Raw genomic sequence first — 16,650 nt, forward strand, 5'->3', positions numbered from 1 at the left:
AATGCTACCGCTTTTTTGAAGAGTGTGATGCAATTGTCAAATTCATTTGCAAAAAACAGCTAATTGGACTAATTGTAATTATCTATTAAACTAAATGAGATTAAGAAAATTCACTTCTAATAAATGGATTTTCACTCCACAAATTACCATAAAAAATAAATTAATTCAATTATACTGCAGGATAGTGAGCTGAGTGAAGTAACTATTATAACTTCTACATATTCAAGTGGGTCCAAATTGGGATATCACATTCACTTCACATTTGTTCCAAGCTTGCACAAGCGGGGATAAAGGGTATAGGGTGTCAGGTCAGTCTCGTCGCATTAACAATGTGGTGTTTAGAATAAAATACTACATGCAACGATCTCCTCATGTTAGACAACACGTGGACAAGGGAGCAAGATTCTTTTATGGTGTATTGAATGGGACGCTAGATCCGACATCTGAAATGAGACATCTCACATACTCATGTGTTGCATGGATGTGGAGTCTCGCCATCTAACCACACGCCACCTCACCGTCCCACATGGAAAAAAAACCTCATAAGAGAAAAAAAAAATTATTTCTTTTTTTGGTAAATGGTTGTTTTGTATTATTTTTAGTTCGGGCTGCTTAGAATATTATGTTATATATAATAAAATATGGAGAGAGACATCATCAAAAGTCGATATGTCCGAGTGGTTAAGGAGACAGACTTGAAATCTGTTGGGCTACGCCCGCGCAGGTTCGAACCCTGCTGACGACGATTTTTGCTTTTTTCCATGAAAACTGCCTTTTTGCACTTGCTCAGTTTTTTTTGTCAATAAAAGTTCATTGAAAAAGGCTTAAAGCCCAAGAGCACTTGCTCAAGCATCATCATGAATTGGGTTCTCTGTTTTGTCTATTTTCACTTTTTGAACCAACTTTGGGCTTAAACTAAGTACAAATGTGCTTGTTGTGCCTTCTTCCTTTTTTCCTTCACTTAATTTTTTCTTGACAAATTAAAAATAAATAAGGCATTGTTATCTTTTTCTTCACTTCAGTCATGGCAACATCCCTCAAAAAAAGCTCAGATTGAGTAATGAAGCTGAAGAGCCCATGTTCCAAGCAAAATCCAATGAGAAACCACCCGTTCCATTCCTAATAAAACCACCACTGGCCAACTCTGTTTATGCTTTTTGATTTCAATGTTTTTAAACTAAATAAGTTGATGTAGTGATTCAATACTTCGCACCTTAAGCAAAGTGCTATAAGTAAGCATGGTTGCCAATATCACAATATATCTTGTGATATCATATGATATTTCAAGTTTAAGGTGTCAAATCACGATATGTCGAGTGTAAACTCGCTTTTGGGAGAAGGTAATTTCGTGTAAATTCGTGTGATCTCACGATATTACCAACAAGTTTAGAGCACAGGTTATGATGGTGATTTTTTTTGGAAGAGGGGCGTTTTAGTGATTTTGGACTTAACTATTAGGGGTTTTCTTTCATCTTTCAACACCCATTCTCATTTGGAGTTGAACTCCATCGACCCACCTTTTCTCTCTCGCCGGCAACCAATGACGCAACTTAATTGACTAAGTGAGTTGAGTTGATGATTGGATGAGTCTTGCTGATTACATTTCTTATTTTAAATTTATCATAACTTGTGCTAATATTTTGTTATGACTCATGAACTTTAAATTTGAACATTTTGTAATTTTATGCATGATTTTAATATTTTTTTAAATGATATTTTAATTGTTATTATTGAGTGATTTAGTTAAAGTAAAATGTCATTAGTGTGTCTTTATCATTATTATGGTTTTTTTAAATATTATTTTTACAAGGTAATCTTTTACAAGATTATGATAAGAGTTTACAATACAAGATTACTATATTCACGAGATTACATAAACTCTCAGACAACCTTGTTAGTGAGAACATAGCAAAATTATTTTGTTAGGAATTGTGAACATATTCTGGTTTGTATTGTTTATGTTATGTTATACCATTGCAGAATTACCTATCCGATCTCATTTCGTGCAAGTGTCGTTTGAGTTGAGTTAAGAATTTTAAGATGCTAAAGAAACCTAAAACTTGGCTGCACTATGACTAGCTCAACTTTGATGCATTCAGCATCATCTTTGTTCGACCACATGATTTTTCTTCCTACTTTTCTTTTTTTAGTTTTCCCATCGCATCATCTTCATATGTGTCACTCCTCTTTTTTATTTCTTTAATTTTTTATGTGGAGGCAAAAGTGGTGAACAAAGACTAGCTAAGGATCTTTAATAAAAAAAAAAGACTAGCTAAGGATCCATCCATGTTAATTTTGAACCAACCATCCTAGATCCTAATTACAAGATGTCCCTTTCAAAGTCCTTTTTTCAATTTGACCCTCACACAACACATCATGTCACCCCAAAAGTTCAATTCTGGCTGAGGAAACGCCAGCACATTATTTGACTGATCAAAGATCGAGCCTCCCATCTCACAATCTTTTCATTTGTGTGTTTGGTTTTAAGTTCACATGCGTTTTAAGACAATTTCAACTGAAAAACACGAATTTTAATGTGTGAATGTGAAAATAATTTTTAGGTTCGGTTGAGTTGAAAATGCTTTCAAGTTGATCTTAACTGAAATCCAAACACACCCTTACATGATTGATGAAATTAAACATTAAACAAATTCATATTACCAATCAGCAAATATATTTTCATAGACAGAACTTGATCTAGCTCCAATAGTCTAAAGAAATTTACAAAATGGACACACTTTTAATTCTTAATCTTCTCTCTAAGATAAAACTTCAAAATTTGGTAAATACAATAGAATCAACCCTCAATTTCCCACTCACTCAATGCTCTCTCTGCCTCTCCCTCTGCTCAAGAATACAAAGCACAGTTCATAGAATCATAGTTACATGTTTGCTTCCTTTGTCTCAGATTTTTTCCAGTGTCGTTTTCTAGCAATCAAACAACACCGCATGTTTGTGCATACAGCTAGCATTGAACCTTTGTCTCCTCTGCCAAAATTAGCAGTCAACAGGGGCAGGGCACAATTTTCTACACCAACATTCAATGATTCATTCATGTCCCCTGTCCCTGTCACTGTCCCTTTCTTCATCTCATCAAGTTTGCTCAAAAAACACATCAAAATCTTGTCACATGTCACACGATGCTGATTCCACACATCCTTATGTGATTATGATGATGATTCCCATGCACATTGTGATGATGATGATGATGTTGGTTCACCATTTCATGACATCTCCTGTACCCTTCATGGAAACCCCACTCTGCTACCCTCTCTTCTCTCTCACATTCAATCTCTTCTTCTTCTTCTTCTTTTTCGTCATCATCTAATGCTACTTCTTCCTCTAACTCTTCTTCTTCTTCTACAAGTTCCTCTTCTTCTTGTTCTTGATCTTCTTCTATTTCATCTTGATCATCTTCTTCTTCTATTTCTTCTTCTTCTTCTATTTCTTCTTCTTCTTCTTCTAGACTAACTTGATCTGGTATCAGGTGCAATGTCAACCTTCCATCATGCCGTGAAGCATGAAGAATCTCCGCACGGTGAATCCTCACTTCCGTGAGTTCTAACCTCCCATCCTTCCTCACCGGCCGGAGAAAAAAACTCGGTTTCCCGTTCCGGTTCAACGACGAAAGCGGCGGCGGAAACGACCTCAACTTCCTCCGGTTTCCTCTCCCCTCCGCCCTCATCATCGTCCTCCGCCAAATCTCATCACCACCATCACCATCTCCATCACCAACATTCTTGTTATGGATCTCGTCGGAGCTCTCAAACCCAAGACTCTCCGTGCATGAAACCAACCCGGTTTCATCAATCCAATCTGGAGGAGGATCAGGCTTCAGTTTTGCAGATTCCAGAACGTTGGGAGCGGAATCCACACCGTTGGTGGATGTGATGATACCTAGTTCGGAAATTGAGGCGGTGGTGGTGGTGGTGGTGGCGGTGGTGGTGGCGGCGGCAACGGTGGTGAAAGTGAAGAGGGAGTGAATGTTCTTCTTGAACAAGTTGATCATGGCAGGGAGAACAAGGGAGAAAGAAATAGATAATAGAAAAGGGTAATACAAAGAGATCAATGTATCTATGTTCATGTTTCGAGGCGGCACTGACTAATTCTCTCGTCGCGAATGTTGGCTAGTGACTAATCCGCTCGCCGCGAATGCTACAAGTTTCTTTCAATTGTTTTGTGATTGAAAAGAAACTGGAGGAGGAGATGAAGAGGGGTGGTATAAATACTAGGAAAGGTTGGTGCTAAAAATAGGGGGAAATGCAAAAGAAAACAAGTGATGATGGAGATATGAGCTGGAGTGAGTCTTTGATAGAGGAAACGGTGCCGGGTCCCACGTTGGATTAGCTATGACTACGCTTAATTAGTCATTTATTAGTTTCTAATTCTGTTTAGTTTTTCGAATGGGTTAAAATTAAGGAAAATTAGGAACCTCTTCTTATCCCTAATTGAACTGTTATGATAAATCTAAATAGTAGTGATAGATAAGCGTTAAAGAGTAACCTCTTCTTATCCCTAATTGTACACGTTTTGGTGAAGGATAAAAAAATATGGAACATGTCCAGCTGTTTTTCTGATATTTTCAAGAGAAAGGGAAATTGGAATTTTCAATTTTGGATATTCTTGTGCTCTTTGACCATCTAGATAATGATTAAGATGTACTTAATTTAAATTGTTATTGTTATTTATTGCATACCTTTTTGTTCCAAATTTGAGAGGGTTTGAGTTGGCACATGTTTATTTCTGCTCCTAGTCTGGCGGAGTGGATAAATGTTAAATAAATAGAAAATATTAGTTGATGTTTTGATATGGTTTTAAAGATGAAATTGTAGTTTTAGTTTTTAGGAGATCTCGCTTTCAAAATATATAATTAATGTGATCTCTGGGGATTTTGAATACCTTTTTTTGCATCAATTTTTTTACACAGCAATACTTATACCGCATTTATTTAAAAATATATGTTTTTAATTTTATTCTCCTTTGTAATATTTTTACAAACGAGATGAGATAATATAAATTAATCTAATATATTATTTATTTTTTGAAATCAATAAAAAATTGTATAAAATTGTGAATCATAATTATTTTTGAAATGTTTTCAGATGAAGAAAAAAATAATTATTATGGAATAAAAAAGTGTTTATTTTATTGAAAAATTAAGAGGTATAGTGAAGGAATCCAATTAAATTGCAACGTAAAAATGAGATAAAAATAATAGGTTCTATTTTTAAAATAATGGAAAAAATAAAACAATTGACGGAAAATATATTTTAAAAACCATCAAAGGTCATTTGCGACGGAAAACAAATCCGTCGCAAATTCACTAGGCTTTAAAGGACTTTGTGACGATTTATGTTACATCGCAAACGCAAAAGCATTTTGTGACGGATACACTGTCGCAAACTGTATTGAGGGATTTTTCGTCGCAAATACGCTAACAAAAGATTTGTGACGGATTTTGCTTTGTCGCAAAACCACAAAAGAAATTTGTGATGGATGTAACTGACGCCGCAAAATTCACCTCGCTAAAAAGGACTTTGTGACGAATTGATGCTCCGTCGCAAACAGAAAAGGATTTTGTGACAGATATACTCTCCGTCGCAAAATATAGTGAGGGATGTATTTTCCGTCGCTACATTCGATGGAAATTTGTGACTTTTTTTGTTTTGATGGAAATATTGATAAATTGGTTTTGCACTACATTTTTTTAGTAATATTTTATTTTTATATTATTTTAAAAATCCAAAATAATAAGTTATAGTCTGTTTTTCATTTAAATACTAAATAAATAAAATAGTCCCTTCCTTTAGGTAAAGGATATAGTATCCTGGATGATGATGTGTTTGACAAATTAAAGAAGCCCTTAAAAGTGTACACAATAAAAAATTTCTGGAAAATATTTAGAATTACAACAATATTAATTTCTATATATTAGAGTTACAATAATGATAATGAAATCAAATTAATCTTTTTGTTGAATGTGAACTCAGAGAAGCTTGAATTTCTTCTAGTGTTCGCCCCTTGGTCTCTGGTACTAGTTTTGCTACGAATAGAACAGTGAAGCCACATATGCTAGAAAAAATGAAGAAAGTACCTGGCCCAACATAACATAACAATGAATTTCATTCCATACTTTAAAAATGAATAGGTGGGAACTGGAGATCAAGAGTAAAAGAAAACCTACCTGTTGAACTCCAACTCATGAGAAAGTTAAAAGCATAGGATACAATCCAAGAACACAACCAGTTAAAAAAGGTTACTAGGCTTCCAGCAGAACCCTTCACGTTAATGGGAAATATCTGGAAAATATAAAATATAACCATGATTTCATCAAGCTCTAAGGATATATTATGTTTGAACTTTTACTTCATGACTTCAGGCATAGTAAGAGGAAGCTACCTCAGACATTATAACCCAGGGAATTGCTCCCATTCCTAGCGAGTAAGATCCTACGTATACCTGGGCATTAGCAAAATTAAAAGAAGAATTAGCTTTGTCTGTACTCTGTTCAATGGAATAGCAAATTAACCTGGATATATGGTCAACAAGAATGGGATTTTTGTCGAAAAAAAATTCAACTTAAGAGGCATCATTTCAAATCTTAAACTCAAAATACAAGGCCAAAGAAAGAATCAGGATTAGGCACCTCATAAAAATTCCAGCAAGATTTCAATAATTTTATAAAAATGCTAGAAAAACTAAACTTCTAAGTAAGTTTATTCTCAATTGTGTAATTGTTGAACAAATGATGATTAACATGATTCTTTCATGGTTATAAAACAGTGTAGTGATGGTTGAGTCCATTTAAGTCAGATAAAGATTCATATATAGACATAAATGCATAAGCATTACCAGTACACCAACTAGCGCCAGAATAGGACTGACTCCCTTCCATTCATGTAAGCCCTACATAAGGAAATTGTTATTATTCTTATAATTCATGTGAAAAACAACTTATTTGAACTGATTCCATTTTTGAAAGAACCTGCAAAAGGAAGGCTAAGGCTGCGAGGAAGCATCCTAAGCAAGTTCCCGCTGCAGACAACTGTGAAAGAGTCAAAATTTGCAGAACACTACAAAAAAGAAGAAGCATAAGCTCAAACTTCTTACCAATAAAAGTGGTCGTCTTCCAGATTTATCCATTAAAAGTACTCCTAAAACTGTCACTGGGATCTACAAACACAAGTTACATAATAGTGTGAAGAGAATTACAAATGAAGGGTACATCCGTACATTCATCTACAGTGGCATATATCTTAATACCGAATTAGTTAAGCAGACAGAAATTATGAAATTGTAAGAAGAGAATTAAAAACCTTAACAGCAACCATTGCTATTGTTCCAATACTCTCTGAAAAGCCTGTCATAGATAAGAAACATTGCGGTCATGTTAATCGTGTCATAAGTAAGACACTTTCACGTTCATCTTGACCTATCATATGATATAATCATAGAAAAAGCCATGCACGTACCAGCAGAGACAAATATAGAATTTGCATAAAAGACAATGCCATTAATCCCCCCAAACTGTTGCAGTATCATCAAGCCGACTCCTATCTAACCAAGTAACCGAATACCATAAGAACCTGCAAAAGATTAAGATATGTTGCATGAATGGGGCTAATTTAGAGAGCTCACAGTAAGCGACGTCATATACTTCCATTGAAATAAGCCAATAATGCTAGCTTCTGTTTGCCGCTGAAGGGTTTCTGTATAATCCTACAAATAAGAGTGCAATGTACAAAATGAAATATTTCCCTTCTGCTGCCTCCCAGTGAGTTTGTGAAGTAAGAGTAACATTCTAATGAATAAAGACATATTACATACTCTAATCTCAGCGGCCTCTTGATGAACGTCAGCATTCTTGCCCCTAAGACGCTGTAAAGCAGAATCACTCTCTTTCAAGTGTCCAACCTTTGCCTGCAGAAGATTGCAATTATCCCTTGTGATTAGTTTGTTTAATGGCATAGTTTGAGTCCAACCATTTGACACGAGTGGTGAAAAACTTCAGTTGCTTGTGTGAGCCATTTCCAAAACATACAGCCCAAACAATAAACTTACAGCAGCTGTGAACTACTCACCAGCCACCTAGGAGAATCAGGGATGAAGGGAAGACTCAGAAGCTGTGCAAAGCATGGAATGGCCCCTGAGATAAAGATAAAAACGATGTGAATTACATATAACCTTTTTTTAATTTTGTTTTGTTAAAATACCACTAGAAAGAAGAATACTGTATTACCTATTAGAGCCAAAATCCTCCAATTCACAAATGCTCCAATAAGATAAGTTAGCGACATCCCACAACAAATCATTAACTGTCCAAATAATATCAAATAGCGGGTTAAAAATAAGACTATACATGACATATGCAAAATACAGGTGGTATGTTACACACAATAAGAGTAAAATAATATTAAGAGATTATATCATTGTAGGAATGCTTTACTTGATGCATTGTGGTGAATCCCCCTCTAAGGTTCTTTGGTGTTATTTCTGCTACATAAACTGGAACCTGTAATGCAAAGGGTACCATTTCTTTGTATGAGTCATGGATGTAGTTTGAAAAGCAATGCAATTATAGAAAATTAAAAGTGAGCACAATTACCACATAAGATAGCAGGCCAATCCCACATCCTACCAACAATCTTCCAACGTAAAGCCACCAAGCAACCTTTTAAACAAGCACCAAATGTTAGATATCAACAACTGAACTTGTGGAAAATTGTATTAAACAAATACGACAAAAGGACAAAGTAAAAACAGTTTGGCATGTGAAAAACAAGAATGAAAAAAAAAATTGTTTTTCTAAAGGGAACAGCCCTAGTTTTAGTTTTCTTTGTCAGAAAAATAAGCTTCGTAAACAATACCATTACCATGGTATGCACTTCAACTTCAAGTCTTCAATAATCAATAGTTACAACAATTTCTTCTTATACAAGTAAATATAGTTGACTATTTTTATTCTTACTTGTAGAGAGATTAGCCTAGCTTCACTTACTAACATCTAAGCAACATAGAGAAAAATCTGGTAAATGAAGTTAAAGGAATTAATAAATCGAAACCTTTGAGAATGTTATGACAAGCCATCCCAAGATGCAGAATAGCTGAGAGAATCCCATGGCCTGCTCAATTGAATGCAAAATAACCAAATTAAGGTGAAAGACAACATGTCAACACCATTCAATTTAAAATTAAATCCAGCCACTCAGAGCGAAACTTACGACTCGACGACCTGCATAATCTGCTACTTTACCACTGACAATGGCACCAATCATAGCTCCAATGGTGAGTATTGAACCAAAAATTGAAAACTGCATACATGAGTGCAAAGAGTTTGAGTCAGGTCATGAAAACCAAGCAAGGGTTTCGACTTTTGATTCAATTTGGAAGGAAGTAATTAACCTGTGCCACGGTGAGATTGAGGTCAGGCATGATTGCAGATTGAGTAGGTGATGAATATCCAATCTGCAAAATGAAATCAAAGTGTGAATAATGAATGAAGGGTGTTTGAAAAAATGACTGAATGAATGAGTTACAGTTAACAGGCTTATTACAGCAGCACCAAAAGCGTAAGAACCAAGAACAGCGACGAGGGTGCTGAGTGTGAGTGTAGCTGTGAATGGCCTCTGTTGTTGTTGTTCTTCATCATTGAACACCAGAGGAATTGAAATTTCGCTGGTTTTCACCATCATAATCGATTTCTATCTTGAAATTTCGCTGGTTTTCACAAGTAACCGAAATTGCTTCACATATTCAGTTAGATTATATATTTATATTTATATTTATATTTATATGATCTATGAATGAAGGAATGGATTTGGTCTCCCTCGTGTGTCTCGTGTGTTGACGAGAATAGGAAGCGGGACAGTGCGTGACGTGTCTTTGGATAATGGTGTTCTGACTTCTGAAACAACAAGATCAAAATCAAACTCAGCGCAGACTCTAGATATTTATCTTCAATTTTTATTTTTTCTTCATATCTAAAATTGACATTTAAAAAAAAAATTAGATACAGAGATAATCTATATTATCTAGTTTCTATTTTTTTTTTTTAATAAATGAATCGAAGCAACCCTGACTGAATTTAAAAGTGGATTTAATTGTAAATAGTCTCTATCGTGTTATGTGTGGCGTGCACGGTTAATTCACCAATGCGTATTTATAGCCAAGCAGTCATACACTTTGGATACTTTTTTTTTCTCTATATCTCAATTTTTTAATTAAATTATATATCATATTTATTACTTATTTTTCATTTCTTCTTATTTCTCTCCATTGATTATAACCTGCAAAAAGAATGATAAGGTTGTAAGCATCCTAAGCAAGTTCCCGCCGCATACAACTGTATAAGAGTAAAAAAAATTGGATTCATGAATCACAAAACAATCCATAAAAAAAAGAACATAAGCTCAAACTTCTTACTATCAAAAGTGGTCGTCTTCCATATTTATCCAACAAAAGTACTTCTAAAGTTGTCATTGGAATCTATAAAATATAAACACAAATGACAAAATAAGAGTGAAGAGCCTTATGATCCCGTTTGTAGATCCGAGTCTCCATAAATTTGAGATTCATCATGAGCGACGTGAGAGTTAAATGCACATTTACCGTCATAAATAGTCTCAAACCCTAATCCATATACTTTATATGTCTATATCGCATTTCAACTTTCAAGAGAAATAAATACTATCAGTGATTTATACACCTTTAGATTAATCTCTAATTATCGATTGGAAGACACCATTGATACACTCCAAAGAGATACAACAATTTATAACCAGTTTCATAATTTGTGGCGGACACCTTGCGCGACACAGCATAATTGAGCTCTGCCACCATTACATATGAAGGGAAATATTCCTACGTTTTTTTTTTGGGCTTCAATAAAAACCCTTTCTGGATCCTATAGCTTCAGTGCTTCTTAAACATCCCAGGCAGTGCCACCACTTGGGCCTCGCTCAGCCCAGACAGAACCCGTTTTCCGCGAAACAACAAATTGACCCATAAACGAATTATAAGAGATGGAAGGAGCAAATTGATATTCTTATACCATCTGAAAATGATATTTGGAATATCTCTAATTCTCTAGTATGGATCTAATCTAACGAAGGAGCAAATTGATATTCTCTATTGGTACTGGTGTTTTTTACCTGCGCGTTGCACGGGAAATTTGTTTATTGTATTTGATACATCGATTATTATTTTAAATTATAAAATATTTAAGATGCTAAGAATGTAAGAACAATCATAATAAAGATGTAGATATTTAAAGAACATAAATTCAGACACTTAATTTTAGTGTTTTGTAAGCATACACTTCATTAACTAATATAAAGATTTTGAAAAACACAGAAGTTAATAAGCCAAAAGCTTTAAGTTTTGCATATGTGAGGTATAACTGAATTTTGTTTGTGAAGAGGTACTCGTGTTGCATAGAGGGTAATGTTTTTGTGTTTTAGATATGTAACAATACATAAATATATAATTATTGTTTAAATTATTAAAAATACACTTAAGTTATAGAAAAAATGAATTTTTTTTAACTCCTACAAATTTTCATTTTACATATAAAATGTTCCTCCCCGTGAGATCTCGTATCTCTAATTTGTTAGCACTAATAAATTTAGGTCATAATTTTATAGTACATATGTATTAATATTTTTTATTCCTCGTACTTTTCTTACTATCCAATTATTATAGTTATAAACATATATAAATATACACTCTTAAAATTTTGAAAACAATACTAAAATTAATTATATTAAATTTTTCTATTAAAATAATACCAATCAATTAGTTTAGAATATAATGATCGTATAAAAAAGTATAATGATATTTTTTATATAAAATAAAATCTCACGTAGGTAGCATTCATTACTAAAAAAATGTGAATTAGCGAGGGATTTTATAAAATCCCTCGCTGTTAGCGACGGATTCATGTTTTTGGAATAAAAATGCTGTTTTAAAATTTTGCGACGGAATTAGCGACGGATTTTCAACCTCTTTGTAGTTCCGTCGCTAATAATCTTCTATATTTTATCCAGGAAATTAACGACGGATTTTTACCGTCGCTGTTGTCCACCCGTCGCTAATTCCCTCGCTGTTTTACCGACGGATCATAACTGTCTTATTTCCGTCGCTAAAGCTTTTGGTTTTGTTATTTAAAAACGAAAAATTGGCCCGCCCCGGGGTTCGAACCTCGGACTTCCTTGTCAAATGAAGGGGCCTGGCCATTTCAACTAAGTACCCATTTAATACACAGTATGTGAAATAAATTTATTAGTAGTTTAAAAGTTTTCAAGTCCAGCCACTTAAATAAGACTGAATCTATTCACACACTCATACAGTCATACTCTCACAAAAACCCTAAAGTCTCGATTTTCTCAGAAATTTCCTCTCACGCTCATGGCCGCCGCCATCGCTCGTGGTGGAGGTGGAAGTGGAGGAGGTGGTTCCCGTGGCGGAGGAGGGTTTGTACCCCACAGCGGAGCAGGCGCAGGCGCAGGAGCAGGTGAAGAATCTTCCTCTCAGGAGCACGGGAGGAATGGTTCAAGTTCAAGCATGGCTGGTGGATGCAAGAGTTTGCTACTGTCTCTAATACTTGCCATCTTTGTCACAAGCATACTCTCAAGTAACACTGTGTAGTTTTAGTGTTGAATAAATATGTTCCCACTCAATACTCATAGTAGTTATAGTCTAATCCATAATATTGAGTTATGGGTTTGAAATTTTCTGAATTTACTTCTTGTTCCTGGTCTCTGGTTATTTCTTCTGATTTCTGTTTTATGTTTCTGATTTGATTGTAATTCTTTTACTGGTTTCAAGTACTTTTGGTTTTCCTTGCTTGCAATTGGTGAGTATTTTCTTGTGGTTGATATGGTGAATGGTAGGTGTTTGATTTAATGGGCAAATGAAAATATACTAATGGTAGTTTCATTGGATCTAAGTCTTCTATGTGTATGTCCCTGCTGATGTGCTTTTGTTGTGGTGGGTAGGACCACTGCAAAATTTACTCTCTTTAATTTCATGAATAGACTAATTGTGGTTTGAGCTTCTCTTTATCTATGGTAATGGGTTATATTTTCTAAACTTTGTTACTCTAGCCTTTGTTGTGTTCTGTTTATATATGTGAGGTGTTTTGGGTTTATACCTTGTCTAATGAGGGAAATCTTAGTGGACTAGTTCAGTATACTTATGTTAAGCTCTTAGTTATACTCTTTTGTGTTGAGTAATAGCATTCAGACTTCCAGCTTACTCTTTCATGGTCTATTTCCAATTCAAACTTACTTTTTCATGTAAATCACTTCTGTACAATTCAAACTCAAGAAATAGCATTTAGAAATTTTTCTTCCAACTTACTCTTCCATGGTCTATTTCCAAATATGTTGGATGAATATGATTCTTCTTTGTTGTTTAAGTAATATGATTAACTGTTTTTGTGCTTCTTATAGATTATAGATGTTGTTGAACCAACATATACCACTGTAATCATCTCTTACTAAGTATTTATTTTTGGACTTTATGGCAATTGCAGATCTTCCATTTCTTCCACTTTATTTTGTTCCTCAATTTCTTTATTTGTTTCTTAATTTTGTTTCACTAACTAAGCCGTTCAAATATTTCTCTCGTTGTTCTTTCTATTCTCACTTGCTCTTTTTGTTCAATTTCAAAACTTTTTTGATTCAAGCTGTGATTGTGATCTGATCTAACTCTTTTTTCTTTCAAAGTTTGTATCTTTGTGAGTCAATATTTGATTTTTTTTAGTTATGACATTTGGATTTGAACTTTATGTGTTTCCATTTGTGAAAGGTTTTGAACTCTTTGAATCTGTGATGTTGTTCCTGACAAAAGAGTCTATAAATGCTATGACCTATACCTGGTTAATATTTTATATACATAGGTAAGTGTCAGAATAGATGGTAAGACTTCATTTATTATTTGTTCTATAGCACTAGTATGTTCCTTTTATTTGTTCATGAAAAGTTGAGGGTAACAACATGGCTGATAGAAGGTCTGAAAACTGGAACTAGTCATTTCTCTTCAAGTTTCATAGCACTGTTAAATTGTGTCTGTAAACTTTGAATAATGTGTATGTGCTGGATGTCATAAGTGGGTTTGATTTCTTTTAAAAAAAAAAAACCAATTCCCCCTTTTTCATTACATTTTAGCTTAATTTCTTTGGCTCCTGTATGTTTACTGCTCCATGTTGTAATTCAACTGAGACATTGGTCTTAACTCTTAACTGATAAATTCAAGTACAGTTTTTTGTAATTCCTTGTGCAGACTCTAGGGTATGCCCCTCTAACATATCAGGATTCCAACCTGGAGAAGTATTCATGATACGTAACATCGCCAATCTTGTACCTGTGATGAAGGTATTTGCATAATTGCTTATGGTTATTTTTCCTTATAACTATAACTAAGTGGCGTTCAAACTATTCTTATTTGTTATTTCCCTTCTCATCATTTTTCTCTTTTGTTGGAGGGCAGAATGGATCATTAGAGTGTAATGTTGCTCTTGAGTTTGCAGTAACTACTCTTGAGGTAGGTACTTATTTATAAAGCTTTTATCATACTTAGATTGATAGTGTGTTTGGATCAACTTCTCTTTCCCCGGAATAAAGACATTGGTTTCTTAGTATGTGCCCAAATAAAAGCATTAGCCAAAAATTTCAGAAAATGCAATCTCAGCACCTCAAAGTACTTACTCTTTAAAAAAGAGCAAGAAAGTGTTCTCATAATCTCTCTCTATCCATATTATACTGTTACAGCACCTTGAGGAACTTTTTGTTTCCCAGTCCCATAAAAAATTATTGTTATCCCAAGAGAAAAGGAAAATGTATTGTCATTCATTTATCTTTGTGGATGTAGTGCTTCTGTTTTTTTAGGCTTAATATCATAAAATGACTTCCACTCTTTGAATGCAGGTGAATAAGGTGCTTCAGTTGGGCTGGTCTGCTTCAAATTTTTATTTTGGGGTCAGATGTTAATTCTTCAGGTATTATCTTTGTAACATGCCATAAATTTATAATGCATGTTTTTGCAATTTACTTCCTCATTGATTAATGCTTTGATTTAAGCTTGAATGTGCTTGTAAATTGAGGATTCATTTACTGAATAGCTACTTATTGGTTGTTTATTGTGTTTGTGTTAGAAACATGGATGTGCCTGAAAATAAGAAATTGATGGATAATAGATTATACTGTGATACGCACGTGACAGAAGAGTTTCATATAGGAATTCATGAATTAGCGAGGGAACCATTCCGTCGCTAAATTAGCGAGGGATTTAGCGACAGAATAGAAATAAAAAGGTCAGGTTGTTAGCGACGGAATGTGATCCTTTAGCGACGGCTTGTACCGTCGCAAATAGCGACGGAATAAGAACTAATACGACAAATGATATAGCAACGGAATTAAAAAAATTAGCGACGGAAATATTCCGTCGCTAATAGCGACAGATTGAAGAATCCCTCGTTAAATGTTTACCGACGCCACTTTGCACGACGGATGCAGTTTAGCGACGAAATTTTCCTTATTTAGCGACGAATTTTGTCCCTCGCTAATTTGCTTTTTTTTAGTAGTTATTATAGTAGTTTAAAATTAAAACATATCAATTAAAAATTATACGCAAATACAAACAATAGCCGCTTTTAGGTTTCAGAAAGATAAGTTGTAGAAAAATTGTGTGCATCTCCAGAACAAATATTTCTAGTGTTTTTACGGTGAAATTTGCTCTTGTGTTTGAGGCATGGATCAATACCTTAGTTTATTTCTAGCTTTTTGCCCCGTATGAGCTTTTTCTGTTAATTTTACATGAATTTTCATGTAAAATGTTCATCCCCGTGGGAACTCTTAACCCTATAGTTTAACTTAAACAAAAATACACTATATCTGTATTAATGTTTTCTAATCTCCGCACGACACATTTTAATCATCAAATTATCATGCCTTTATATTTATTTCTTTTTAAAATTTTCAAAAAGTTATGAAAAAAGTAATGACATCATATTGATTTTTTATTTACCACTTATAGGAATTAGATTTCGACCTATAAGTTCAAACAATCACTTTTTATCTATGTGTTGCACGAAGAACTTTCTCTTGTGCTTAAGACATGTTCAATACCATACTTTAGCAATATTTTCAGATACTAAAGGACATACTTAATGAGAGAGATGTATAATGCTACATAATGTGTTCCTCTAATTTGATTTCTCTCTATTTATAACTCATCTCGTTCTAGTACTAAGTAACTACTATAATAACATCTAACTAACTTAGCAGTCCCTGATTAATTTCCCCTTCTGTTACATCCTTACATGAGTTTGAAAATTTAAGTAAACACACTTCTCTTAGTAGATAAATGGAAACAATATAGAAACAACCGCAGTCCACAGCTAATGAGAAACTCTGCCAAATTTACCTAGCAACCATCAAATCTCTGCGTGTCCATGGTAGCTCTGTGTGTGAACTGGTTGACATGGAAGAAAAATTATGAATATTACTCGAGTTGGCAACTTGCTTCATGTGGTGCTGATAATTGTGTAAGTGTTTGACATAAATGTTGTTGACTAATTAGATTATTTTCATCATCCATAAATTTGTTAGAATTATTTTCTATTCTTATAGCTATGGCAAAGGAAAATAT

General features: G+C 34.2%; 3 protein-coding genes and 1 non-coding gene across 5 annotated transcripts; 2 read left to right on the plus strand and 2 right to left on the minus strand.

Moving 5' to 3' along the window:
• Positions 1-663: 663 nt before the first annotated feature.
• TRNAS-UGA (transfer RNA serine (anticodon UGA)) lies at positions 664-745 on the plus strand. The gene has a single exon. It is a non-coding gene; the product is annotated as a tRNA-Ser (tRNA).
• A 1,935-nt stretch (positions 746-2,680) lies between these two features.
• LOC130732741 (protein FANTASTIC FOUR 1-like) lies at positions 2,681-4,423 on the minus strand. Its single transcript, XM_057584733.1, has one exon. The coding sequence runs from the start codon at positions 4,082-4,084 to the stop codon at positions 3,134-3,136; it is 951 nt and encodes a 316-aa protein (XP_057440716.1). The 5' UTR covers positions 4,085-4,423; the 3' UTR covers positions 2,681-3,133.
• Positions 4,424-5,840: 1,417 nt separating this feature from the next.
• On the minus strand, positions 5,841-9,846 carry LOC130731217 (sugar transporter ERD6-like 5). Of its 2 annotated transcripts, XM_057583441.1 has the most exons (18): positions 9,555-9,828; positions 9,403-9,465; positions 9,222-9,311; positions 9,063-9,122; positions 8,606-8,671; positions 8,447-8,512; positions 8,240-8,315; positions 8,082-8,146; positions 7,828-7,920; positions 7,639-7,719; positions 7,473-7,557; positions 7,317-7,360; positions 7,111-7,173; positions 6,986-7,045; positions 6,853-6,906; positions 6,400-6,459; positions 6,185-6,299; positions 5,841-6,094 (listed from the first exon to the last, which is right to left on the minus strand). In XM_057583441.1, exons 1-18 carry the CDS (start codon positions 9,690-9,692, stop codon positions 5,958-5,960), a joined length of 1,416 nt encoding a protein of 471 aa, XP_057439424.1. In that variant the 5' UTR covers positions 9,693-9,828; the 3' UTR covers positions 5,841-5,957. The 2 variants fall into 2 exon arrangements, 1 of the variants encoding a protein (XP_057439424.1); XR_009016594.1 differs by lacking the exons at positions 5,841-6,094; positions 6,185-6,299 and having other exon boundaries at positions 6,986-7,035; positions 9,555-9,846.
• Positions 9,847-12,358: 2,512 nt separating this feature from the next.
• Positions 12,359-15,207, plus strand: LOC130731219 (uncharacterized). The gene is made up of 4 exons (XM_057583443.1): positions 12,359-12,631; positions 14,284-14,375; positions 14,491-14,544; positions 14,928-15,207. The coding sequence occupies exons 1-4, from the start codon at positions 12,406-12,408 to the stop codon at positions 14,988-14,990; spliced, it is 435 nt and encodes a 144-aa protein (XP_057439426.1). The 5' UTR covers positions 12,359-12,405; the 3' UTR covers positions 14,991-15,207.
• The last annotated feature ends 1,443 nt before the right edge of the window (positions 15,208-16,650 follow it).

The sequence above is a fragment of the Lotus japonicus genome, chromosome 1 (genome assembly GCF_012489685.1).
Source record: "Lotus japonicus ecotype B-129 chromosome 1, LjGifu_v1.2".
Lineage (NCBI taxonomy): Eukaryota > Viridiplantae > Streptophyta > Magnoliopsida > Fabales > Fabaceae > Lotus > Lotus japonicus.

What these genes read in the sequence shown, in the direction of transcription:
- LOC130732741 (XM_057584733.1), bottom strand. Translation starts at nt 4,084, where the DNA reads ATGAACATAGATACATTGATCTCTTTGTATTACCCTTTTCTATTATCT.
- LOC130731217 (XM_057583441.1), bottom strand. Translation starts at nt 9,692, where the DNA reads ATGATGGTGAAAACCAGCGAAATTTCAATTCCTCTGGTGTTCAATGAT. An exon ending in ATTATGCAGGTCGTCGAGTC is followed by an intron (nt 9,123 to 9,221) that starts GTAAGTTTCGCT and finishes TCAATTGAGCAG; the next exon opens with GCCATGGGATTCTCTCAGCT. An exon ending in CTGATTCTCCTAGGTGGCTG is followed by an intron (nt 7,921 to 8,081) that starts GTGAGTAGTTCA and finishes AATCTTCTGCAG; the next exon opens with GCAAAGGTTGGACACTTGAA.
- LOC130731219 (XM_057583443.1), top strand. Translation starts at nt 12,406, where the DNA reads ATGGCCGCCGCCATCGCTCGTGGTGGAGGTGGAAGTGGAGGAGGTGGT. An exon ending in ATCTTGTACCTGTGATGAAG is followed by an intron (nt 14,376 to 14,490) that starts GTATTTGCATAA and finishes GTTGGAGGGCAG; the next exon opens with AATGGATCATTAGAGTGTAA. An exon ending in TTGCAGTAACTACTCTTGAG is followed by an intron (nt 14,545 to 14,927) that starts GTAGGTACTTAT and finishes CTTTGAATGCAG; the next exon opens with GTGAATAAGGTGCTTCAGTT.